The sequence below is a fragment of the Ctenopharyngodon idella genome, chromosome 3 (genome assembly GCF_019924925.1).
Source record: "Ctenopharyngodon idella isolate HZGC_01 chromosome 3, HZGC01, whole genome shotgun sequence".
Taxonomy (NCBI): domain Eukaryota; kingdom Metazoa; phylum Chordata; class Actinopteri; order Cypriniformes; family Xenocyprididae; genus Ctenopharyngodon; species Ctenopharyngodon idella.
The window spans coordinates 11558146-11585692 of NC_067222.1; the positions used below are offsets into that span (position 1 = coordinate 11558146).

Below are 27547 nucleotides of genomic sequence, written 5' to 3' on the forward strand. Positions count from 1 at the left end.
GTTTGTTTATCAGCACCATCCAGCACCTGCTCATGTTCTCACTTCATGTACAAACATTTTTTTTTTTTTTTTTTATATATAGTTTGTACTTGACCCTCCTCTGTTATGAAACCATTATTATGATGTGAATTAATGCTGTCTTATGTGTGTTCTTGGTATGTATACAGAATAGATGAATAGATATTATTCATCTATTCAGTAGTGTACTTTTGCAATTGCATCAGTATACATGTTTTATGTACACGGTATATACATTTATCACACTCTTCATAAGGTGCTCATCTCAAATCATGCTGGAGAACATGATCATCAGGTTTTACACAAACTTCTGGAGTTCAAGCACTTTGAACGCTGCTGTCAGTGCAAGAAAAGTGAGAAAAACCATATTAAATCTGAGATTCATTTTATTTTTCAGTCAGTATTATGTGGATAATAAAATTTGCAATGAAAATGAATCAAATTAGAAAGAATACATATACATACATATATATATATATATATATATATATATATATATAATCAACACAACTGTTAATTTTAAAGCTGGAACTATATAATTTCTGCGACACTATGAACCTGTTGGTTGTATAAGCATTTTTACAAATGTGAAAGGATTATGTAAACAGCATGTGAGGAAGAGAAAATGAGCAGTTGCTGGAATCAACATTACCTTGAATATATCAGAGTCACCTTGAATTAATTAATGCAGTAAATCATTCACATTCACCTAAGGTCTAAACTATTCATCACACGTAAACATGTTTCATATCATTTACAGATCTTCTTTCCATTTACAGAAGCTTCTGGTATACCTTTCAGTTACAGGAAATACAAATCTATACAAATCCCTTATAATATTTAAATTGTAAATAGTGTTTTATGTAAATATATTTTACTTTTATATAGATATCTTTGAGCTCCTAACTCACCCCTATACCTAAATGTGACTACTTTTCAGCCACTTCTATAGCATCGCTCATCACATACTGTATGTCGGTGCATTAAGTTGAAAATAGGCAAGACAAGGTTCGCTTGTTAGAGCTTCTTTCATGCTGTTGAATGACTGTTCAGTCTGAGTTGTCCTTTCCCACTGAACATTGTTCCTTGTTGGTCGTCTGAGTGGTTCTGAGATGTTTGCAAGGTTAGGAATAAATTTCATTAGATATCCACATGTACTCAGAAAAGATCTCAGCTGATGTACATTTTGTAGCCTGGGTGCTCCACACACTTTAAAGGGTTCAGGTTTAATGACCCAGAACCTCTACTTGTTTTTGACCAAAGGAACACTTATTTTTGTTCAGTTTAAGTTCTCTTTCTTTCAGTCTTTCCTCCAGCTTACTGTCAGTGTCAGTTTACACTTCTATGTCATCCATGTACCAAACTACACCAGGTAATCCTCAAAGTATTGAGTCCATGGCTTTTTGATCAGCCTCTGGTTCACTAGAAAGGCCAAAAGGAGCTTTTCGGAAATGGTAGCACCCTCTATACGTGATGAAGGTTGTCAGCAGCGTTGCCAAGTCCGCGGTTTTCCCGCGGAATCAGGCTACTTTAACACCGTTGCCGCGGGTTGTTTTTCATGTCCATGGGTTGAAGCGACCACAAATAACATGATATTTAGCCCCTGGAATTTTACCCCCCTGAACATGATTTTTACCTGGGGCGATTTAGCCCCACAATTGGGCTAGTTTTGAGCAGCAATTTGGCAGGTTTTGTTTTGAAAACCCTGGTTGTCAGATTTCTTGACTGCTCTGCTAAATCAACCTACCAAAATCCTTTCCTGCCATCCAATTTAGCAAATAGTTTTGCACCTTGCATCACTTGAAGAATGCTATCAACTGTAGGAACTGGATGTCTTGACCTTAAATCACCACACAATCTCACCTCTTTCTTTGGTATCAGTAAGAGGTTGGGGATCCATTCTGCTCCTTCAATGACCTCCTCAATATTTCTTTCTTCAATCATCTTATGGAGATCTTGATTGACAGCTTCAATCATGTGATATGAAACTCGTCTTAGTCCTTGTGCCACAGGTGATATTTTCTCATCCGCAGTGAGAATATCCAGAAATTTTTCCCAGTCATTTAAACAGTGACTCTTGCTCGTTGGCCAGTTTTCTGAACCTGTCTGGGGAATTTTCCACTTTGTTCACACAACACCTGTTAAACTCCCAGCTTAAAACATGCATTCCTCCCCAGCAGTGGTTCTTCCTTTAATCACATGATATTGTCTTTTATAGTTCTGTCTTTGTATTTTAAACAAGAATCAATGCATTTCAAGAGAGCATCTTGTACATATGCAAAACATCTTTTGTTTGGCACAGAGTGATGCCTTTCTCTGCAAAGATAGTGTTGTACAGTTGCTCACTGATGAATTTTTTCAACTGCCTGTATCAAAATCATTTTGATTCTTTGGCATTGCACTTTTACAGTCTCGTTACCTTCTGAGCTCCTCCAAATTGGACTCATGCACATTTCTTATGAGTTTCATCCTGGCTTGTCTCTCTTTTTATCCATTTTCTGATCTGCTTCTTTTTCTACACATCCTTGCAAAGTGTCCGATCTTTTTACAATACAGGCATTTTACTGTTTTTGCTCCACTTTCACTGGAATAGTACGTGGCCAACCCGCATCTGTGTCTTTTCTTATCGTTGTCTCCACGTGATTCATCTGTTTACTTTCTGTCCTTTAGCATGCGTTCGCTGCGTGCGAGTGCTGTTTAGTGAAATGTACCTCACAGTCTTATCAAACTGCTTGACTGCTCTGACAGCCTCTTTGACTCTGCTTGTGCTGCCTCAAAGTTTCGTGCGAACTTTAACACATTATCCAAAGTTAATCCTTCCTAGTCTTTTGTGCTCTTTTCTACCAGTTGATCTCTCAGCATATCTGACTCCAGAGCTCTCGCATGATTTGGCCAACTCTCTCAATGAACGTAATGTTACGAGGCACGTGGCGCATGATGGGCGATTTCAAAACACTGCTTCACAGCTTTACAAATCATTTGTTTTGACTCAGTGGTTTGGAGCACGTATCAAACTGCCAAAGTCACGTGAACAATTGAAGTTTCAAAACACTTATGACATAACAAAGTCTCGTTTACTGAAATCATGTGATTTTGGTGCTCTGAACCACTGAGCTTCAAAGCTTCATGAAGCATCATTTTGATATCGCCCATCACTAGATATTGTGGAATAATGTCGCTATTTTGTTTTGTTATTTTGGTGCAAAAAAGTATTCTCGTCGCTTTATAACATTAAGGTTGAACCACTGTAGTCACATGAACTGTTTTAAATATGTTTTTAGTAGCTTTCTGGGCATTGAAAAAGGGAGTGTTATTGCTGGCAATGCAGGCCTCACTGAGCCATCGGATTTTATCAAAAATGTCTTAATTTGTGTTCTGAAGATGAACAAAGGTCTTACGGGTTTGGAACGACATGAGGGTGAGTAATTAATGACTGAATTTTCATTTTTGGGTGAACTAACCCTTTAAGAAGTCTTTAATTTACATCCAAAAATACTCAGGAAAGTACAGGAACAAGGAAGATCAAACACAAACCAAACATACAATATTTCGTTATGTCACAAGACAAAGAACTGGGGAGAACAAAGAGCTTAAATACATGAGGGAGATGATTAACAGAACTGAGAACAAGTGTAGAACTAATTAAAAACCATGGGAACAAACAAGGAACTACAACTCAGGCAAATGGGCAAATGGGATTGTCATGACATGTAGGATCAACCAGTGCTTGCCAGAAAGAGCTGCAGCTCTTTTAATGTTGCCTTCCTGACCAGATTTCTCTTTGCCTTCCCATCAGAGAAAATTAATTCTTGACATTGTCACGTTATACTTTCTCCACTTGTTGATGACTGTTGTCACTAATGCCTTGGACTTTTTTTGTAGCCCCTCACTTTTGTGATACCTAAAACAAATAAGATCCTGTGGATCTAGTAGTAGCGTGCAACCAAAAAATCTTAGGGTTAATCAGAGTCACTTCAGGTGAATACAGGTGTGTACTATTACACATGAGCTTGATGATTAGTTAATTATGAAGTTAATTTTTTTCAGTGGCATTGCATAGGTTGTGATTTCACATTAAAGTTCTGATTTTATTCATATCTTTCCTTCTTTTTTTTTTTTACATCACAAAACAGGGGTGTGTAGACTCTTTATAACCACTGTACATGATTGTAAGTACTGTATTTCAACATGTCATCTGATGTACATTCAGGTTTAGTTCTGCTGTAACTTGTATTAAAGTGAAGAAATGTTTGCTTAACTTGTGCTCTGTGCTGAAGCAGATAACGTGATCTATCACACACACTTAATTCTCATATTGATATACTCAGAGACTCATTTCTATATTGATACTGTGGGGTTTTATTTGTACACAGTGTTGCCCCTGTCTACCTGTGTAAATACTGTTCTTAATAAAGCTTGCAAATGGATCCCCGCTCTGCCGACCCATCATTACATATATCTTATGCATATAAGAAGTAGTAGTAATAATAGTAGTAGTAGTAGTAGTATCAGTAACCTGGTGGATTGTGTAGGCAGGTTAAGACTGGATTTAGATTTTTAAAATGTATTGTAAAGGAATACCAATGTTTTGTTTAATAAAAAATATAATAATAATAATTGCTTTTATAGTACACCTTTTAACCCTAGGATTATTCAGGTAGGGTAAGGTTAGTCAAATCTAGCCTAAACCATAAAGTACTCACCTGTCAGGTTGAAGTTCTTCAGGAATGTGGTTGTTCTTTATTGAGGCTCAGTTTGTAGTTATAAGTAAAGTCTTTTACTCCTCAGACTTTTATACTACTCATCAATTGATCAATGCCTTGTATGATCCAATCTTCCTGTTGTAATTGCATCAATCTCTGTATCTCATGATTAATCCGCCGGATGTCCTTCATCTGTCGTTTATGTTGTTGACTTCTTCTAGCACTCTTACTCTTCTTCACTGAAGTCTTCGTCTGGCTCACCTCCGCTTGAGGTTGCAACATGCTCTCTTCATCCTTATTGTTAACCTTTGTGGTTGGTTACATCAAACTCAAAAACCTAACTTTCACAACTGTTGCTTAGTCATCTTATCTTATAACAAACAAAGAAAGTATTGCAGTTACTTAATTTCATAATCATTCAAGCATATATCTCCTTAACTTAAAAGCAAGCAAATAACAACTTTGAAACAGGTAAATAGCAATATCAGTATCAATATCCAAAACACCCCCTTTTTGCTATTTCCTGGTTCAATCAATAACATCTATCAATCTTTCATTTTCATCCAAAATGTTTCCTTTTTTGCCTTCAACACATCTTCTTATCACTATATCCCTTAACATTTCATTTTAGGGCCAATTTCTGCTTAACAGTTGTAAGGTACTGTCATTTTTTGCCGCAATAGCGATGCATCAGTTCCTATGTGCTCTCTCTTTGGATATATCCTTTGGATACCTGTCCATGTGAGGACAAAATAAAGGTACGGCCTCTCCCAACTCTCACACTTTTTACACTGTTCAATTGTTATGATTTGGGTCTATAGCAAGACCTTGGCCGTCACCTTCTTTCTGGGTTCCTGAGGCTCTGCCTCGTCCATCATTTCAAGCAATGTTATAACTAAAGGTGTAATACCTTTTGTTCCCACATTGCAATTACACCTATTATTGCTCCTATTATACCTTTAGTTAACATCATCAATTTCCATTGTATCCATCTGCTGTTAAACTGATTTTTACATGTTCTTGATGCGTTTGATAGCATTCATGTTTTTCTCTAGGACCTACATATTCTATCCCCCCTATGCTAGATCTATATTTTTCTTATTTGAGTGATGTTAAATATAGTTGCCTTCAAAATCTACATTTTTCCATTGTGTAATTTCCTACTGTTTTTTGCAATTTAATACTTTCAGATTTACTATAATACAATTTGCGACTTCATGTACTTAAATTTGGTCCACTACAATCAATTGTGTAGCAAAATCATTTAGAGGCCATATCCCTGCTAGGGTTACGGTCCCTATCACTAAAGTTACCAGTAATACTGGCATGGGCAGGCACGGTTCTTTCCATTTCTTATTTTTTCTTGCCCAGTTTTCTCTTTTTTTCTCCATCATCCAATTTCATAACTCCTGAAAAATAAAAACAAAAACTATTAATGGGAGTTTTCTAGGGGCCCCCTCCATCCCCTTTATGTCCAACAGACATTCCTGACTCAAGAGTAAGCCTGCACATTATTCCTGAGCCAGTTTCATTTCAATGGCACAGGCGAGTACTTCAGGTTCCGATGCTGTGGTCAAATTCACAATCACTTTGTTTTCCAGGGTCACTCTGTGTGCTGGTAGATCTTCTGTTTCTCCTTCCATAATAGGATTTTACTTCCTGCCAGAAGTCTATTGGCACACATCCGACTTTGGTAACTTTTTGTATTATTTTGTTCGGCCAACGTTCTTCATCAATTTGTCCAAACTGGCATCTCATTTTTCCATTTTCCTCATCACATTCGCCTCGTATGGGAAAATCAACTCTTGGTGACATTATTTGTTCTCCATCACCATTTTCCATCAGCACTTCAGCAATGGTTACAATTGACCAGATAATTCATTTTCCTTTTCTGGTTTAACTGTTCGTCCGTTGTCATCAATGCAAAATTTCAGGTTCTCCAGTTCATGTCCCAGACTTCCTGTATCCAATAGCAACCATTTGCTTTGAACTTCCTAAACTCCTGCATGACATCTTGACGTCCAGGAATATTCAATACTGCTGTTGCTTACCTGTCTTAGATAATTGTCATTATCTAGGCCTGTACTTGTTGCATTCCAACTACTGCTTACAAAACCACGAGCTTTATGCCATGCCCACACCCTATGCCTTCCGATCACCAGTAATTCTCCCTTTTCTGTGTCACTAATACATTTTATCCATTTCAAGCCTATCCATATACACTCACAGGTATCCTTCGGATTTCCTGTTATTTGAGTCATTGCTTGGGATACTTTATTCTGCAATCCTCGCATATGACACATAGTGCACCCTTTATTGCTCCTGGATGCTCCTTGTACTGACTGCTCTTAATTTTTGGTTCCTCTAGAGCAGTGGTCGCCAACCCGTCGATCGACTGGTAGATCTTTATCACTGTCCCATTAGCTCTCCTCTTTTTATGTCTGTAAGGTTAAGGCAATGATGTTTCTCATTTGTTGTCCCTGATTTAGTCTACGTTCACACTGCGAGCCTTAATGCACAATTTCAATATTTGCTCAGATCTGGTTTGTTTGTATAGCTGCTCACATTGTTGTTTTCAATGTGGCCAATATCAAATTTCCAGTGTAGAACAGATCATGGTTCTGAACTGACCTGCATGCGCAAAAGAACAATACAAACGGGGTTGCCAGGTTTTTACACAAAATTCACTCAATTGCTTCTCAAAACTAGTCTAAAACTCAATCGCGTTCCGTGGGTTAAATATCGTGTTAGTGCGGTCTCTTCAACCCATGGGGTTGCAAAACAACCAGTGGCAACAGTGAAAAAGTAACCCAATTTTGCGGGAAAATCGCGGACTTGGCAACACACACAGCGTGCTGTGATACGGAAGTAAACACGGAGGGCATTAAAGTAAGCGATTACGCGTTTATTGATAGTGTGATCTATAATGCTATTTCATGCATTCTGACTTATTTACACTGTTAAAGAATTGCATTCTCATGCTAAGCATGGCCAAAGTTTCAAAACACGAGTTGGATGTATGATGGAGTATTTCTGTGCCAAATATACTACTTCCGGTTGTGGACATGTTTCGCCGAATTTTTTTCGAGTATGGCCTGTATCACGTAATAAAGGGCTGAATTCCATACTATAGTTAGATTGCAACGTAAGAAAGAAATTACAGTGTTTTACACCTCATAATGAATATCGGTCAATTTTATTACGGTTACTTTTCTTAAATATTACATCCTTGATGAAGTATTCTGCAAATGTGTGTATTCTCCTGTCAACAAAGGAGTGTGTTTTTGGTTGTGAGGGAAAGATTACCTTTTTCAGCTTCCCAAAGAACCCAGCGTTAAGGGAACAGTGGATGAAGCAACGGAGTTGTGCACGTATGTTTGTTTGTTCCCGGGATTTTGGTGATGAATACTTTGTAAACAAGTCCCAGTTCGGCAATGGATTTGCAGATCACGGGTGGTGAGTAAAACTCCATCAGATGTCTGTTTTGTTGGCAATTGGCGCGCAAGTGCATATAATGTAAACAACACAATTTTTTTGTTCTCTTTTTATTTATATAACGACGTCACAGCTTGCAGACGATCTCTACACAAAAGCTGCGCACGCTCGTGACTCTTTAGCTCCGCCCACGGCACTGACGGCAGACACGCCTCCAGGAGCTCGGCTTTTTTCGGAAAGACTTGGTGCAGCGTATCTACCTTTTATGAATATGATAAAAACTAAAGACTTTTCAGAGATATGAAGGATGCAATATTTACTCCATATGTACTCAAGATTAACATGAGATTGCCAGAAACTGTGTGCTACCCATGCATGATGAATGAATGAGGAATGAAGAATAAACACCAACCTCTTTGTTCTTCAGTATCGTGATGTTTCATCTGCAGGTTCTGGATCACTGGTTCTCTCTGTCCTCTCCTTCCAGATGCTTTCTGGTAGTTCTGCATAAAAACAAACAAGTTTAATTTCCAACGGACATCATACAAAACTGTGAATAATTTATATTTCAGATTACATTTTAACATTACATTTTACAATTTGCCCTGGACGTACAGATGACTGTGTTGTTTACTCGGCTTGAGATGTGTTTTTCCCCTTGCATAACTTACATCTCTTTATTTGTAAATGTTAGAAAGTCACGGAGTATCTTGGGATAAACGTCTCATCTGAAGCATGGTGCTTGTATCAGTGTAGTGTCCACATCACACTGAAGCGTTAGGACCCACACAGAGCAGAGGGTGAGCAGCGCCCCCTGCTGTCCCCACTAACACCTCTTCCAGCAGTAGCCTATTTCCTTCTAATAGTTTCAGTTCACGTATCGCTTCAAAACCTACACAGCCCAGCATAAACACTCCTGATAAACCATTTGTTATTAAAGCGTCTAAGATGACCAAATTGAAATGGAAACCGGGGACATTTCCTTTTGAGTGTTAAAAATATCACTGAAATCTTATTTGTATCTACTAGCCTAATAAAAAACGGGGACAATACATATTTGAATGTTTTTGTTTTTTAATTGTTGCAGGTTCCCTATATCATTACATTAATAATTATTATGATTTAATTTTATTATTAGGATTTTTGTTCTGTTTTAGGCTAAAATCTATTACACTATACCAGGCCTAACTAAAAAAAAAAATAAAACATAAATATGAGATAAGATATGCCTAAATAAAACGGCATTTAACAAATATTTTTAACATTTATTATTGAATTCAATATTTTCATTTTTATGAGCTGTTTATAGGCTAGCCAAATTACATCTTTTTAAACTTGTAACTATTATTTTGCATTTTAGACTCATTTTAAATACTAAGTGAGTTGCAAGTGTATTATTATTTATTTATTCGTGTCTGAGTGTATCTTCACCACGTGGAAATTGCTGCGTTGTGACCATAGACTGTAATGCTGCGTTCACACCGAACGCGTCTGATTTACATGTTAAGTCAATGTAAACGCGCGTCTAGACGTCCTGCGGCGCGAATCAAGCGTCTAGCGCGGCGCGAATCGGCCGTTGACGCGCGAATGGCGCGGCGCGAATTGAGCGTTCACGCGTCTGACGCGCGAATCGAGCGTCTGACGCCCGAGTTGAAAAATCTGAACTTTGGCGAAAATTCGCGCCGCGTTAACCAATCAGGAGCTTGCTCTAGTGACGTGACGTAGCGAGCTGAGGCAGAAATCCTTAACAATGGAGGACAAAATCATCGTCGCTGTACATCTTTATACTTTTATAGAAACAGGAAAAAAGAGGATCTTGCTTGAAAGAAAGTGAGTGAGAAGGTCAATCTGGTAAGTTATAAAAAACGGTCTTTACTCAATTTGAGCTATATATATATATATTGAGACTACAAGCTAGCTAAAGCTGGCAAATTGATCTTATTCGCTGTAATTTACAACTATTTTCCCGCTGACGAGTTGCGTTTATTCAGAAGAAGTGTGCAGAAAGAAGTGTAAGAGTCTGGGACACATAAAGGACCCTCTCATGACGCGAATTCGCGTCTGTTGTGAAGTCAATTTCACGCGCGAATGAAGCGAGTAAACTCAAAAGCGTCCAACTAGACGCGTCTGACGCGAATTTGACGCGCGATTCGCGTTCGGTGTGAACGCAGCATAAAAAAAGATGGACGACGCGACACCGCTTTCTTCCATTGTAATGAACTGAACGTAAAACGTACGACGATGGGCGTTGACATGTTACGCAAAAATGTTAGTTTGGAGCCTGGGCATGCGCAGAAGGAATCGTCAGTGGAGTCGCGGTATCAAACTTCCGCCCAGACGACTGCGTCATCATTGATGTATTTTAAATAGGCTATATAAATTAAACACGATTTAAAATTCTACCTATAAAATAATAGGCTATTCTGTTTCTAGAGCAATAATATTTTTGAAACAGCAAATTCATTAGATAAACTCAATATAATATGCCACTAGAAACAACTCTAAAATCTCAGAAACGTTCCTGCCATTTTAAATAAAGTTGCAGGAGATCGATTGCTGTAGACAGTGCTCTATAATTAATTAGAGTAGGCTATCATTAGTTTTGTCCTGCTAATTATTATTTTATACCTATAAAAATAATTAGTAACTGCCAGGTAACGATCACCTGGTTTTTCCTGTCATGGCTAACGTTAGGCGTGTTATCTTAACTAATAACATTTATTAATTAGCTTATAAAGCCCACATTTAACGCTACCGAAAAAAGTTAAGTGATCCGTCAGATCCTGTAAGTCGGTTAGTACAGTTTACTGCTGAACAACTCATTTTGTCGGTGTGAAATAACACAGAAATCGAAAATTAATAGTTAGTTATATATCTTTAATCTGTCAGTCATGACGACACGCCCCGTTTCTATAGCATCAAATTGCTAGCTAAAATCAAACTTATCACAAAACGAACAATTGAATATATATCAGCGTGATAACAACTACCTTAAATGACCAAAACCATCTTTCGGAAAATTTTATTTGAAGTAATTTTATTTGACCAAATGTAGCTGCACAGCCCCCTGATGATTTGACTGTGACTAACTTCCACAGAAGAGATTTTGTTGCTTATACAGATGAATTACTTACCGTGATCTCTGTGGTGATGTGGTTTCTCCACTATATGGATCTTCATGTGTATCTTCAGGTGACTTTTAATAGTGAAACTCTTTCCACACTGATCACACGTGAGCAGCTTCTCTCCAGTGTGGATCCTCTCGTGTCTTTTCAGATTTGATGAATCACTGAATCTCATGTCACAGTGTGAACACTTGTAAGGTTTCTCTCCAGTGTGGATCCTCTCATGTGTTTTCAGAGTTGATGAATCACTGAATCTCTTGTCACAGTATGAACACTTGTAAGGTTTCTCTCTGCTGTGGATCCTCTCATGTGTTTTCAGAGATGATGACTGACTGAATCTCTTGTCACAGTGTGAACACTTGTAAGGTTGTTCTCCAGTGTGAATTCTCTGGTGCCGTTTTAAACAGTTTGCTGTAGTAAAAGTCTTCTCACACTCAAAGCACATGAACTCTCTCACACCAGTGTGTATTTTCTGATGTGTTTTTAAAATTTTCAGCAGTGAAAAACTCTTTCCACACGCAGAACATGAATGTGGCTTCTCCTTTGTATGAACTGTCAGATGTGCCTTAAGGGCTGATGCCCTACAAAATGTTTTGCCACAGTGATCACATGTGAACGGCTTCTCTCCAGTGTGGATCCTCATGTGACGCTCAAGATGCTGTTTGGTTGTCAAACTTTTCTCACACTGAAAACACTTGAACGGCTTCTCTCCAGTATGAATTCTCATGTGACGCTCAAGATTTTGTTTGTTTGTGAAACTCTTTCCACACTGAGTGCAGGTTGCAGATTTCTTGGCTCTTCTTTTCTTTAAAAATGTCTTTTTAGTCTTTGAGCGACTCAAAGGTTTTTCTCCAGGTTTGTCATGATGTTCCTCCTCCACTTCACTCAGTTCTTCACTCTCCTCGCTCTCTTCCATCAGGTCTGAAATGAAAGAAAAAAATCACCAAAACATTTCAAAGAGAGAAATATGAAATGAAAGGACATAAACGTGAACCCTGATCTAAAAAAGTACACAACTGCTATCAAATAATATGATCACTCTGATGCCTGTTTATAAATTAATTATACGTCCCTGAAACTTTCCATGTACTTTACATTGACCTTCCAGTTATCATTTTTAAAGCATTATAGAAACAAACCCCTTGTTTCTGTAGTGAGAGCTCTTAAATATAAGAAAATAATCTCAATCCATTGTCTCAGTTTTTACACAAACTGTACAGTGTTGATCACATTCATCAACCCTCTTACCAAAGTTACTGTAAGAAGAATAATCTTTATAACTATGAATAACTTCAATAATTCATGAGAAATACAACTTTATCAGGGTTTTTATCAGGTTTTGCTTTAGTTATGCTTACAACCCTGTCAGCTATTCTGGAAAGTTCATTTACTTGATAGTTTGGTGTCTACAGTTTATTGATAAAAACAGCAAAAATAACATTTCTACTCATCTAAATCTTGAATCTTTCTATCATGAATGAATGAAGAATAAACACCAACCTCTTTGTTCTTCAGTATCTTCAGTGTGTTTCATTCTGCAGGGTTCTGGATCACTCATGTTCTCACTGTCCTCTTTAATAAACTCAGTCTTTGCAGATTTCAGCTCTTCCTGATGCTCTGATGCTCGTCTGATGGGAATATTCCAGTACTTACTGGTGAACTGATGTGGGAGGAGCTTCACTGATGATGTGATTGTTGTGGGAGGAGCTTCACTGATGATGTGCGTGATGAGGGAGGAGCTTCACTGATGATGTGCGTGATGAGGGAGGAGCTTCACTGATGATGTGTGTGATGTGGGAGGAGTTGATCATCCAAAATCAAAAAATATATTAGTTACTGAATTTGTTTTTATACTAATTGACACATCTAAGCATTTATATCTGTATGTCTATTGTAAAGTAACTGATGCTAATTCACAAATTCATTTCATTTCTAAGCCTAACAGTATTCTGCTTCTTCATTACAATATATGAACATATCTACAAATACAGAAAATAATGCAATGGAAATTCTTCCAAATATTAATAATGGCCAGAAAAACAATTGAAAGCATAAACACAGAAATATATGTACATATTTGTACCCAATAAATACTTTCAATCTGTTGACATCGATTAAATGAGCTTAACTGACTTCTGAATGAAAATGTCCTGATAATTTACTCACCCCCAAGTCATTCAAGATGTTCATGTCCTTCTTTCTTCAGTTGAAAAGAAATGAAGGTTTTTGAGGAAAACGTTCCAGGATTTTTCTCCATATAGTGGACTTCAGTGGGGTTCAACGGGTTGAAGGTCCAAATGTCAGTTTCAGTGCAGCTTCAAAGAGCTCTACATGATCCCAGATGAGGAATAAGAGTCTAAAGAAATGATCGACCATTTTGTGTATATATATATATATATATATATATATATATATATATAAAATGTACTGCTCTGCGATGTGCCATGCATTATGTTGAAAGGTCACGTGGCGAGAAACTTTGTCCGTCAAAATTGTCCGATATTGTTGTTTTACCTTTTTTTGTAAAGGGCATTTGGCTTAATCTTTGCATGTTCGCTTTGCAGACACTGGATCTGTACTTCTGCCTACATCACGAAAGAAAGAAAAGAAAGAAAGACATGAAAATCTTGGATGACATGGGGGTGAGTATCTTATGAACTATTAAGCAAACTAATCCTTGAAGTGTCAATTTACAGCAGATCTGAAGTCTTCAGCATAATTAGTGAGGTGAAAACAGGAACTATTGACATGAAGTATGGGTTTAACTCTGCCCGTTATCACTTTAAAAGTATTCATGAGAGTTAAATGTGGGACAATGGCCTTCATCATCATCACAGTATGCTAATGCTCTGAATCAGATGCGAGGGAATCGTCATTATGCTGATTGAGGACTGTTGTGTCTCTTACACCTCTAATCTCTGCCGTTTTCTTCACAGGACACACATGCTGCTTCTCACTATGAGAGACGACTGATATTTCCCATGAACATGCGTATTTATTATCGCAGTGGTTTAGCATAAGTAGCCTTTAGCATCACATATATAACAGTGGAATATGACGTATCACATCATAAGGCTTGGGTGCTAGCATCAGTGACAGGTTAAGTACAGACAGCGGATTGTTCATTGTCACAAAATCAGACACTAAACCAAGTAAAACAAAAATAAAACACTGGTGGTTCAGCAGTTTACACCTTTGGACTTATACCAATATGTGCCAATCAAAATATCCTCTTGGTGCATTAGAGGGGTATTTACTGTAATGAAAAGACAATTGTGAATGGGTAATGTGCACTTCTGTAGAACATATAGTTCAGTCAAGTTGTGAAATTAATTAAAGGTTATAGTTCACCACAAAATAAAAATTATGTCATTCTTACACGGGAAAAATGTATTTTATCTGGCCGAAATATATTTTAAATAGATGGTAAATAAGTGTTGTAAACAGTGAAGTTCAATAAAATGTATTTTTGAAACTGAAAGTATATTTTGTTTCAACGTCATATACTTAAAATATATTTTAAAATGTAGTATATGTAATATATTTTAAGAAAAATACATTAACATTCAAAAATGTATTTCAGGGCACAAGAAAATACATTTCCAATCTGCAAATGTGGGTAGAAAAATTAAAACTACATTCCATTAAATGTTAGAAGAATTTTAAACAGAAAAAAAAAAACATGAATTTCCCCATATTTTCCACATTGACCACTTTTGTTCACATATGATCTTCCCAAAACATACAGAGTGATCATGGCAGAAAAAAAGTCAAATTTACCTCACCCTCACAAATGTGTATTTTATCTAGCCTGTTATTTAATTAACTAATGTTTTGTACTGTCATGTTTTTTTTTTTTTTTTTTTTTTTTTACTTTGTCAATGTAATGGGTTAGTTCACCCAAAAATGAAAATAATGTCATTAATTACTCACCCTCATGTCCACACCCGTAAGACCTTCGTTTATCTTCAGAACACAAATTAAGATATTTGTGATGAAATCCAATATCTCAGTGAGGCCTCCATTGACAGAAAGATAATTAACATTTTCAATTTCAAAAACGCTCAGAAAGCTACTAAAGACATATTTAAAACAGTTTATGTGACTACAGTGGTTAATGTAATGAAGTGACGAGAATACTTTCTGTGCGCAAAAAAAACAACAAAAAAAAGACTTTGACAATCTCTAGTGATGGAGGATAGGATACTACAAAATCACCCCAATCATCCTAGAATGAATCATTCTTTCCAAATAGAGCTATTCAAATTGTTGACCACCCAATTTCAAATCGTTCAAATTGACCACAACCAATCAAACTGTTTTCAATATCACAGATAAACAAAATATCGCCGTGTTAGTTTTTTCCCAAAGTCATGCAGACCTAGTTTTGGTGTTATCAATGCTTTATTCATTTCATATTGTGAGAAATTACAGTGTTGTCTTTCAATAGAGCAGTTTTGGCTTTTAGCGTATCCTGATTAAAATAATGTGTTTCTAACAGCAAACAATCAGAATAAAGTGAGATGATCTGAATGTCTTGTTGAATGAGTGTTGATAGTCTGAGGATCATCAATATTAACAGAGAAACTGCTGAAAACACTCTTTATTTCATGTCAATAGTTCCTGTTTTCACCTCATTTATTATGCTGATGTCTTCAGATCTGCTGTAAATTGACACTTAAAGCTCATTTCATTGGTGTCAGCAGACTGAGGTGATTTGTTGACTACAATATAGACATTTATTTCTGTGTTTATGATTTCAACTGTTTTCTTTTTCTTACCATTATTTATATTTGGAAGAATTTACATTATTTATATTCTTTTCTGTATTTCTTGATATCTACATGTATTTTAATAAAGAAGCAGAATAATGTTAGGATTAGCAATAATATTTATTTATTTATTAGCTTCAGTTACTTTACGATGAATAGAGAGACAGGCATAAATGCTTAGAAGTGTCAATTATTATAAAAACAAACTCAAACTGATATATTTTTGATTTTGGCAGATCAGCTCCTCCCACACTGGAAATCATAATCATTGAAGCTCCTCCCACAACAATCACATCATCAGCTCCTCCCACAGCAGTTCTCCAATAAATGCTGGAATATTCCCATCAGACGAGCATCAGAGCATCAGGAAGAGCTGAAATCTGCAAAGGCTGAGTTTATTAAAGAGGACAGTGAGAACATGAGTGATCCAGAACCCTGCAGAATGAAACACACTGAAGATACTGAAGAACAAAGAGGTTGGTGTTTATTCTTCATTCATTCATGATGCTGAACAACATTCATGTTAGAAAGATTCAAGAACACTTTAGCGTATTTAGATAAAACAAAATGTAACGTATGAGCAGTAAAGGGAGGTTCAAGAAACTTTCATATTGATTGTCAACATCAGATTAATCTAAATATTATTTTAACTGTTTTATTTTACATTTATTTTGTACCTGGTTTACAATTTGCAACATTACCAGAATTTTAGACATTTTTAATATAGTTTACAACATTGTTATTTTTAGGAGTAACCAGTTAACACCAAAATGTATGAAGTAAATTAACTCTCCAAAATGGTTGACAGGGTTCTAATTGTAACTTTAGCAAAAGCTGATTTATAGTTAAACTTTGATAAGAGGGTTTATGAATGTGATCAACACTGTACAGTTTGTGTAAAAACTGAGACAATGGATTGAGATTATTTTCTTCTCCTCCCATCATGCTGTAGAAAGAGCCTAGATGATGTCACTTCCTGAGAGTCACAATTTTAAGAAATTTTATCTACTTTCTGCTTCTACATCAGGTTCACTTTTTTTCTTTCATTTCAGACCTGATGGAAGTGAAGGAGGAGAGTGAAGAACTGAGTGAAGTGGAGGAGGAACATCATGACAAACCTGGAGAAAAACCTTTGAGTAGCTCAAAGACTAAAAAGACATTTTTAAAGAAAAGAAGAGCAAAGAAATCTACAACCTGCACTCAGTGTGGAAAGAGTTTCACAACCAAACAAAGTCTTGAGCATCACATGAGGATCCACACTGGAGAGAGACCGTTCACATGTGATCAATGTGGGAAGAGTTTCACATACAAACGAAGTCTTGATGTTCACATGGTAGTTCATACAGGAGAGAAGCCGTTCAATTGTGATCAGTGTGGAAAGAGATTCTCAAAAAAACATCATCTTGATGTTCACATGAGGATCCACACTGGAGAGAAGCCGCATGTATGCCATCAATGTGGGAAGAGTTTCACCCGATCAGAACACCTTAAAGAACACATGAAAATCCACACTGGAGAGAAGCCGTTCACATGTGATCAATGTTGGAAGAGCTTCACAAAATCAGCAAACCTTAATGTTCACATGATGATCCACACTGGAGAGAAGTCGTTCATATGTGATCAGTGTGGGAAAACATTTCTTGGGTCATCAGCTCTGAAGATACACCTGACAGTTCATACGAAGGAGAAGCCACATTCATGTTCTGTGTGTGGAAAGAGATTTTCACAGCGGAAATATTTACAGAGACATGAGAAAATTCACACTGGTGTAAAAGCTTATATGTGCTTTGAGTGTGAGAAGACTTTTACTGCAGCAAACAGTTTAAAACGGCACCAGATTATTCACACTGGAGAAAAACCTTACAAGTGTTCACACTGTGACAAGAGATTCAGTCGGTCAGCAAATCTGAAAACACATGAGAGGATCCACACTGGAGAGAAACCGTTCACATGTGATCAGTGTGGAAAGAGTTTTACTTTTAAAAATAACCTGAAGATACACATGAAGATCCATGCAGTGGAGAAACCACATCCCCACAGTCTGAGATCACAGTAAGTAGTTCATCTTTATGCGCTGAGAAACAAAGTCTCTTCTGTGTTAGTTGGCTCTCTGTCTCTCCTCTCCACGTATAGCTGGTGTGTGGTGAAGGCACTGGTGCGTCACATCATTTGACACTTTTTGAATTTAAGTATGAAAACTCATGAAGACTCATGAAAAATAAAAATGTCTTCAAATTGCAAAGAATTACACAGAAAGCAAGAGTGCTTTTATAATCACTGAAGCTGTCGGTCAGTTCAGTATGAAAATATAGAAGAAGATTAGTACATTAAATATGAGTCGAATATTTAAAATTTGCCATATAAAAATTAGGTTGTTAAAAGTAAATTTTATCTACATCTTAAAGGGGGACTCAGTAATATTTCAAATACACTGTTTACAAGTTAGTCGAGCCGAGGCCAACAACAAATATCTAACCAATCAGCATCAGTGATGGGAAGTTCGGTTCTTTTCCGCAAACTGGTTCTTTTGGAGAGTTCGTTTCAATAAACCGGTTAAAAACCGGTTCACCATTCACACGCAACTTTGCTTGTGCACTTTTTCTGCAGCGATTTCATCAATTAGTTGTTGATAATTTAAGATTGTTTTGTGTGTTGTGTTGCTGTGGCTTCAACAAAACCTGATAAGTAATATATGTAAATATGATTTGTGTTGTGAATGATTTGGACAATCTTGAGTTACATGATCAATGTCACTATTTTTTTTTTTATGTCTGATTGCAGAGTCTGAAATATTTCCTATTCATCTCACATCATGTCTGTTGGAAATGAAACTTGTTTGTTTTTGTCAGACCTACCAGAAAGCATCTGGAAGGAGAGGACAGGGAGATCCAGTGATCCAGAACCTGCAGATGAAACATCATGATACTGAAGAACAAAGAGGTTGTGTCAATGAGTGATTTGACAAACAAACATCATCCAAAGTTCATCTCCAGGAATTTGTGTTAATTTTCTGAATGAATTTGTGTCACTGAGTTCTCTTTTATGAAGGAAATTAGTAGTTATCGTTCATTTGTATTTTCTGCTGATTCTCCTTGAATCAGGAATATTTTTAGCTCTGAAAGCCATGAAGTAGCTTGTTATGATTGCTTTTTGAGCTTTTCATGTTTTTAATTTTCTTAGTAGAGCTTTTAAATGCCTAATAAATTATATTTCACTGCACACATGACTGTCATTGAATGAGATTGTTGTCTGTCTACATTATTAAGTTTCACTCTTGTTATCCAGTATCATATATACATTTCACAGTTTGTTCTAGTCAGTTTGTTGTTCATTCACACCATAAGGCTTCAGAACAATTACTATGAACTTTAAACACAGTTTTTACAAAATAAATGATCACATGATTGCATATTGTTATATATCGCAATGCTCTGCCAATTGAGCGAAACCCGAAATATGACACAGATAAAAGGTAACAATGCATTAAAATGAAAGTGTCCTGTTGTCGATAGGGGCACAACTTTAGCAAACGCTCATATGGGTCATATTTCATGAATTAAAATGAAAGTGTCCTGTTGTCGATAGGGGCGCCACTTTAGTAAACGCTCCTATGGGTCGTATTTCAGGGAAGTGACAATAGTGCAGAGTCAATAGCTACAGACCTCCAAACTTTGTGTGTTCTTCAGATTATCTCAAGAACAGTGTGTAGAGAGCTTCATGGAATGGGTTTCCATGGCCGAGCAGCTGCATCCAAGCCTTACATTGCCAAGTGTTGGATGCAGTGGTGTAAAGCACGCCGCCACTGGACTGTAGAGCAGTGGAGATGTTCTCTGGAGTGACGAATCACGCTTCTCTGTCTGGCAATCCGATGGACGAGTCTGGGTTTGGTGGTTGCCAGGAGAACGGTACTTGCCTGACTGCATTGTGCCAAGTGTAAAGTTCGGTGGAGAGGGGGTTATGGTGTGGGGTTGTTTTTCAGGGCTTGGGCTTGACCCCTTAGTTCCAGTGAAAGGAACTCTTAATGCTTCAGCATACCAAGACATTTTGGACAATTTCATGCTCCCAACTTTGTGGGAACAGTTTGGGGATGGCCCCTTCCTGTTCCAACATGACTGTGCACCAGTGCACAAAGCAAGGTCCATAAAGACATGGATGAGCGAGTTTGGTTTGGAGAAACTTGACTGGCCTGCACAGAGTCCTGACCTCAACCTGATAGAACACCTTTGGGATGAATTAGAGCGGAGACTGTGAGCCAGGCCTTCTCGCCAACATCAGTGCCTGACCTCACAAATGCGCTTCTAGAAGAATGGTCAAAAATTCCCATAAACACACTCCTAAACCTTGTGGAAAGCCTTCCCAGAAGAGTTGGGGCTGTTATAGCTGCAAAGGGTGGGCCAACTCCATATTAAACCCTACAGATTAAGCATGGGATATCATCAAAGTTCATGTGCAATATAGTGTATATAACAATACTTAGTTTATAAATGTAACCAAACAGTTGTTCCCTTGTCTAATAAAACGTGTAATATATTAAAGCGTCTTTGATGTTTCTATGGTTTCTACACAATAAAACTGGAAACCAAGAGTAACACAGATATGGGTCAGGTTTTGATGGATGACGATAATAATGAAGGTAAAGACGATTACAGTGACATACAGCAGTCGTACATTAGGAATGCGCGATTACGCAATTATTGATGCGCAGGTGGGCCGTGCCGTGTTGATTCAGAGAGGAGGTGGGCCTTGGCGTAAAAAAGGTTGGGAACCACTGCTCTAGATCACATTTCCAGATACATTTTTTATTCCTTAGACTCCAAATGTAATCTTCTGAAATGCTAAAAGTTCCACTTTTAGGGTCAATTTATAATAACAGAGATTTGAGTCTCAACCATACATGTTTTTAGGAGGTACATAGGTAAGCATGCAAAATATAAGGTTTGCGACTTGTCTTAATTTTGTTCCATTTTTTAACTTTAAATGTGTTGTGTGTTATGACACAAAATCAGACACTAAACCAAGTAAAACAAAAATAAAACACTGGTGGTTCAGCAGTTTTCGCAGCCTGCCTGACAGCCATTTCTGCCTGGATGAAGGACCACCACCTTTAACTCAACCTTGCAAAAACGGAACTGCTTGTGGTCGGTGCCAACCCAACACTTTATCATAACCTTTCAATTCAACTTGAGTCGTCAACCATTACTGCTTCCAGGACAGCCAGGAACCTTGGAGTGGTGATGGATGATTGTTTAAGCTTCACAGATCACATTGCTACAACGGCCCGATCCTGCAGATTTGCCTTGTACAACATCAGGAAGATTAGACCCTTCCTATCGGAGCATTCCACATAAATTCTTGTCCAAGCTCTTGTTCTATCCAGACTGGACTATTGTAATGCTCTCTTGGCAGGCCTTCCAGCATGCACTGTCAAGCCTCTACAACTGATCCAGAATGCTGCAGCAAGACTGGTCTTTAACGAACCGAAGAGAGCGCATGTCACACCTCTCTTCATCAGTTTGCATTTGCTGCCAATAGCTGCTCGCATCCAATTCAAGGCTCTGATGTTTTCCTACAGAACAACCACTGGCTCTGCATCGCTATACCTAAACCCACTACTTCAGACTTATGCGCCCTCCAGAAACTTGCGTTCTGCAAGTGAACGGCACCTTGTGGTGCCATCACAAAGGGGCACAAAATCACTCTCACGGACCTTCTCTCTGTCTGTTCCTGGCTGGTGGAATGACCTACCATGCTCTATCCGAGCAGCTGAGTCTTTAGCCATTTTCAAAAAAATGCTAAAGACATATCTTTTTCGTCAACACTTGACCCAGTACTAGTACTGTTTAGTGTTCAAATGTACGATACTTGCAAGATGCCTTTAGGCTGAGGAGCATCGGATCTGCAGGCTGAGAAGAAATCTTGATGATTCGGTCCGAAGTTGTTGCCAGTATCTTCTGTGTTGGATGAAGTACTATGAAACAACTTAAGCTGTTAATTTGACTCTTAGTGGGGAACAAAGTTCTTTCTCTCTGTCATAGATGAGCACATGGATGGGTTGTAGGCTGAGGCCTGCAGCAACAAGGGGTCTCTTCAGTCGTCCAAGAAGCAAGAAAAAAAGAGAGGGAGGGGCGTTGTGCACTGGCTTTTAACCTCTGGTCAAAGTCCCACCTCTTAGGGTTGACATGACCAATGAAGATGTTGTATTTCCGGGCGACAACACGCCTCCTGTCAGGGCTTTTACGACCGAGCAAGATTAACTGGCTGAGTTTTTGAAGATGAACTATTAAAGATTCTTGTAATACTGATGTGTTGCACAGGTATGGACATACCGCATACACAAGCATTTAAATCTTCTCGATACGAACCCATAGACACTAAACATGGCATAATTTAAGTTACCTTAAATGTATCATAAAACGTGAATACAATGAGTGCAATACAACAACGGTAATAATGATCATGATCATTGCATGTCATTTATAGAACAGTCTGTCTATAAATGAATGCAGGAAAGTCTGTGTTCTGTGGGGAAAATGCAGGAAAGATGCACGTTTTCTGTGTCTCTTCTCTGCTCTTCCATGTGGCCACCACATTCTTTAGCGCAATAAAACTTGTAACTGAGAACTTCTCTGGGATTGGGGACAGGCCCCATAGTGCTTTAAACCATTATTGGTTAACTATAACAAATAATTGTGTCTGATTTGTCTCAGTCGTTACATAATTCCCCCCTTTCGATCGTTGTTGTCCCTCTTATGGCAACAGCGAGTGACGTTGAAGGTGCAGAAAGATCAGACACACCACTGGCACACAAGGCTGGAAGGCTGAGATGGGCTCTGGTTGTATGTGTCTCCTGGAGTGGTGGTCATTCCATGGCGGTTGATGTAGACAGTAGACAAGCTCAGGTCTCTGAGCTGGTGCTGCAGGCATCGAGGAGGCCGGTGCCTTGACAGTGTGTCACCTGTCACCCTAAAGTCAGTTAGTGCGGGCGAGATGTTTGCTGGTGGCAAGGTTCAGGTCTTTGAGCTTGCTCAGCAGGTGTCGAGGTAGCAGGTGCCTTGACAGTGTCACCTGCCGTTCAGACACCCGTGAAGCAGGTGTTTGCAGGAAGAGGTTATGGGAGTTGTAATGTGAAGAGTGTTTCAGACTGACCTAGGGTTGATGACAGAAGGGCAGCAGGCGTTTGTTACCTCTGCTCTCAGTCAGAAGGAGTCTGAAGTTTGCTGTGTCCCTCTGCTCTTGTGGCGGCGCCGACTTGAGCAGATCTGAGTGGTGTTGTGTGAGTGGTCAGAAGCTTGTGCTTCTGAGTACTCCTCAGGTAAGTACTGTTCAAGGAGCTCTCTTACTAGCCTTAGAAGGTTCGATGCAGGCATGTCCAGTAGAAGGCTTTGGCTCCCCTCTTTGTACCTCGGTGCTTGGCTAGGGGAGGCTCTTCTGCTGATTCCATGTGGGGGAGTGAGATATCTTTAATGCTGTGGTTCTTTCTGCTGCAGGTAAGAGTGTCTCAGTTCTCACTGGAACATGTTAAGTTCATCTTTTATGTTGTCCAGCTGCTGGGTCAGAGCTTCAATCCCAGATCTGGACACATTCAGGTGACCTTCACGGGCCTTGATTGTGGCGTCTTTGTCCAAGAGTTCAGAATTTGCCATTTTTAATAGCGACTCTTTGTGAAATAGTTCCTTTTCCTTTTTTTTCAGGTACTCTCTGGCTGTCTTTTCAGCTGTCAGAGCGTTTTGAAGTCTGTGGATTTTCTTCTGTGACTCTACTCTGCCAGGGACATTGTGTCTGTCCTGAGCCCCCATCTCCAGCTGGTCTATGCAACTTTTGGCATGTGTCAGCTCCTTGTGAGATCCTGCGATCTGGAATTTGACGTTGTTTACCTTCTGTTTCAAACATGTGAGGTTGTGGGCCAGGAAGAAGTTGGCTTCAGTCAGATCTTTGTTATTTCATGCTAGCATGCTCCTATGTGCTCTCTCTTTGGATATATCCTTTGGATACCTGTCCATGTGAGGACAAATAAAGGTACAGCCTCTCCCAACTCTCACACTATTTACACTGTCCAGTTGTTAGGATTTGGGTCTATAGCAAGACCTTGGCTGTCACCTTCTTTCTGGGATCCTGAGGCTCTGCCTCGTCCATCATTTCAAGCAATGTTATAACTAAAGGTGTAATACCTTTTATTCTCACAATTGCAATTACACCTATTATTACTCCTATTATACCTTTAGTTAACGTTATCAATTTCCATTGTATCCATCTGCTGTTAATTTTTTTGTTATTTGTTTTTCACATGTTCTTGATGTGTTTGATAGCATTCATGTTTTTCTCTAGGACCTACATATTCTATCCCACTTTTCCTATGCTAGATTTATATTTTTCTTATTTTCCTGGATTCACTAGCAACCATTTGCTTTGAACTTCCTAAACTCCTGCATGACATCTTGTTGTCCAGGAATAATCAATACTGATGAGCATAATCAAAACCACGAGCTTTATGCCATGCCATAACCCTATGCCTTCCGATCACCAGTAATTCTCCCTTTTCCGTGTCACTAATACTGATTCTGGAGGGCCACTGTCCTGCAGAGTTTAGCTCCAACCCTAATTAAACACACCTGAAGCTAATCAGGGTCTTCAGGAATACTAAATTTACAGGCAAGGTGACTGATTTTTTCAGGGTTGGAGCTAAAGTCTACAGGACAATGGCCCTTCGGGATCAACGTTCCCCACCCCTGCTCTAGAGCAGTGGTCACCAATCCGTCGATCGCAATCTTTATCACTGTCCCAGTAGCTTCCGAAAATAACAGAAATATAAGTACAAAAAATACATTTCTCCAGTCTTTGTACTGTATTTTTGTATTTATTTTTTTCTGTTATTTTCGGGAGCTACTGGGACAGTGTGGTAAATAGCCCACATCATGCCTGAGTCTGTAAATGGCTGTTTAAAAAAAGGCCAGAGGAAGACGGACACGAAGAGGAGAACATTCTGTAGCAGGTGGAGTAGCTCACTGTTCATGATGCTCGAAATATAGGAAGAAAATATAAAAATTGAATTATAAATGTATCTTTGACGAGAACTGACTGTCTTCAGAAAAGTTTTGATGGAATTTTATTTTCCTCTTACCTCAGAATAAAGTAGTAGGCCTATTTATAAGTACAGTGCTGCTTTGTTTACAGCGGTAAGCAAGGAAATGCTGTATCACTGCTCTTCCATAAGCACCACCTGCTGTCAGAGAGTGAATTTGCATCTCATTCAGCCTGTCTGCTGTTTTTGTTTCATGCTTTTTGTATGTGTGTGTAGCATATAATTCCACAAAGATAAAGTCAGACTGTTCTGTTTTGTTAAATCTTGAAATTAAATCAAAAACAACTGCTCATGCAACCTTTGTTTGGATTGTGATTAAAATGCAGTGGTTACCTCTAATTTGAAATGGCTAGATATTTTTGTTTAAGGCCAGTTTGCTTGTTATATAGCAAATAAACATTTTTCTATCAATTCTTCAATAGGTAGATCTTGTCTTTCATAAAGGTCAGGGATCTTGGGCTTAAAAAGCTTGGTGACCACTGCTCTAGAGTCTTTTCCTTAAGATCCTTTTTGCATCTAGGTTTATATTTAGCTGGACCGTCCTGCCATATATACTCTCCAAAACATCCACATATTACAGTTTCTCCAACAAACAGTCTGTCACACTTTAAGCTGACAGCTCTGCCTATTATATAATAAATGTTTCAGTTCACGTATCGCTTCAAAACCTACACAGCCCAGCATAAACACTCCTGATAAACCATTTGTTATTAAAGCGTCTAAGGTGACCAAATTGAAATGGAAACCGGGGACATTTCCATTTGAGTATTTGTATCTACTAGCCTAATAAAAAACGGGGACAATAAATTTTTGAATGTTTTTGTTTTTTAATTGTTGCAGGTTCCCTATATAATTACATTAATAATTATTATGATTTAATTTTATTATTAGGATTTTTGTTCTGTTTTTAGGCTAAAATCTATTACACTATACCAGGCCTAACTAAAAAAAAAACTATTACACTATTTTGAACAATTAACAATTATACAATTAACGTTACAGAGAAAAGGTTCAGTGATCCGTCAGATCCTGTAGGTCGGTTAGCACAGTTTACTGCTGAACAACTCATTTTGTCGGTGTGAAATAACACAGAAATCGAAAATGAATAGTTAGTTATATATCTTCAATCTGTCAATCGTGATGACACAATTATCTTAAGCGATATTAACATCATAATATACAATATTGTCATATATAATGAAATTAAATTGACAATTTTAATTTACATTATCTGTGTCCTACATGTTTCACTCAACCCTGTTACTTATGATATAATTTTCCTCCTTTTAAAAACAGCATTTCAGAGGAAGTGACATCATCTGGGCTCTAAAGCATGATGGGAAGAGAAGAAAATAATCTCAATCTGTTGTCTCAGTTTTTACACAAACTGTACAGTGTTGATCACATTCATCAACCCTCTTACCAAAGTTACTGTAAGAAGAATAATCTTTATAACTGATAAAAACCCTGATAAAGTTGTATTTCTCATGAATTATAGAAGTTATTCATAGGTTTTGCTTTAGTTATGCTTACAACCCTGTCAGCTATTCTGGAAAGTTAATTTACTTGATAGTTTGGTGTCTACAGTTTATTGATAAAAACAGCAAAAATAACATGTCTATTCATCTAAATCTTGAATCTTTCTAACATGAATGTTGTTCAGCATCATGAATGAATGAAGAATAAACACCAACCTCTTTGTTCTTCAGTATCTTCAGTGTGTTTCATTCTGCAGGGTTCTGGATCACTCATGTTCTCACTGTCCTCTTTAATAAACTCAGTCTTTGCAGATTTCAGCTCTTCCTGATGCTCTGATGCTCGTCTGATGGGAATATTCCAGCATTTATTGGAGAACTGAAGTGGGAGGAGCTTCACTGATGATGTGATTGTTGTGGGAGGAGCTTCACTGATGATGTGTGTGATGTGGGAGGAGTTGATCATCCAAAATCAAAAAATATATTAGTTACTGAATTTGTTTTTATACTAACTGACACATCTAAGCATTTATATCTGTATGTCTATTGTAAAGTAACTGATGCTAATTCACAAATTCATTTCATTTCTAAGCCTAACAGTATTCTGCTTCTTCATTACAATATATGAACATATCTACAAATACAGAAAATAATGCAATGTAAATTCTTCCAAATATTAATAATAGCCAGAAATACAGTTGAAAGCATAAACACAGAAATATATGTACATATTTGTACCCAATAAATACTCTCAATCTGTTGACATCGATTAAATGATCTTAACTGACTTCTAAATGAAAATGTCCTGATAATTTACTCACCCCCATGTCATCTAAGATGTCCATGTCCTTCTTTCTTCAGTTGAAAAGAAATGAAGTTTTTTGAGGAAAACATTCCAGGATTTTTCTCCATATAGTGGACTTCAGTGGGGTTCAACGGG

The 27547-nt window shown here is 37.9% G+C and overlaps 2 protein-coding genes across 2 annotated transcripts; one reads left to right on the forward strand and one right to left on the reverse strand.

Moving 5' to 3' along the window:
* Window positions 1-11282: 11282 nt before the first annotated feature.
* LOC127510217 (gastrula zinc finger protein XlCGF52.1-like) lies at window positions 11283-26983 on the reverse strand. The gene is made up of 2 exons (XM_051889784.1): window positions 26827-26983; window positions 11283-12202 (listed from the first exon to the last, which is right to left on the reverse strand). Exons 1-2 carry the CDS (start codon window positions 26882-26884, stop codon window positions 11283-11285), a joined length of 978 nt encoding a protein of 325 aa, XP_051745744.1. The 5' UTR covers window positions 26885-26983.
* Window positions 16294-19318, forward strand: LOC127509970 (gastrula zinc finger protein XlCGF8.2DB-like). Its single transcript, XM_051889405.1, has 3 exons — window positions 16294-16529; window positions 17106-18105; window positions 18903-19318. The coding sequence occupies exons 1-3, from the start codon at window positions 16472-16474 to the stop codon at window positions 18946-18948; spliced, it is 1104 nt and encodes a 367-aa protein (XP_051745365.1). The 5' UTR covers window positions 16294-16471; the 3' UTR covers window positions 18949-19318.
* Window positions 26984-27547: the final 564 nt, after the last annotated feature.

Excerpts from the sequence above, each read along its gene's own strand:
- LOC127510217 (XM_051889784.1), bottom strand. The coding sequence starts at position 26,884 with ATGAGTGATCCAGAACCCTGCAGAATGAAACACACTGAAGATACTGAA. Across the intron at positions 12,203-26,826 it reads AGATACTGAAGAACAAAGAG|ACCTGATGGAAGAGAGCGAG; the intron begins GTTGGTGTTTAT and ends CTTTCATTTCAG.
- LOC127509970 (XM_051889405.1), top strand. The coding sequence starts at position 16,472 with ATGAGTGATCCAGAACCCTGCAGAATGAAACACACTGAAGATACTGAA. Across the intron at positions 16,530-17,105 it reads AGATACTGAAGAACAAAGAG|ACCTGATGGAAGTGAAGGAG; the intron begins GTTGGTGTTTAT and ends CTTTCATTTCAG. Across the intron at positions 18,106-18,902 it reads CCCCACAGTCTGAGATCACA|ACCTACCAGAAAGCATCTGG; the intron begins GTAAGTAGTTCA and ends TGTTTTTGTCAG.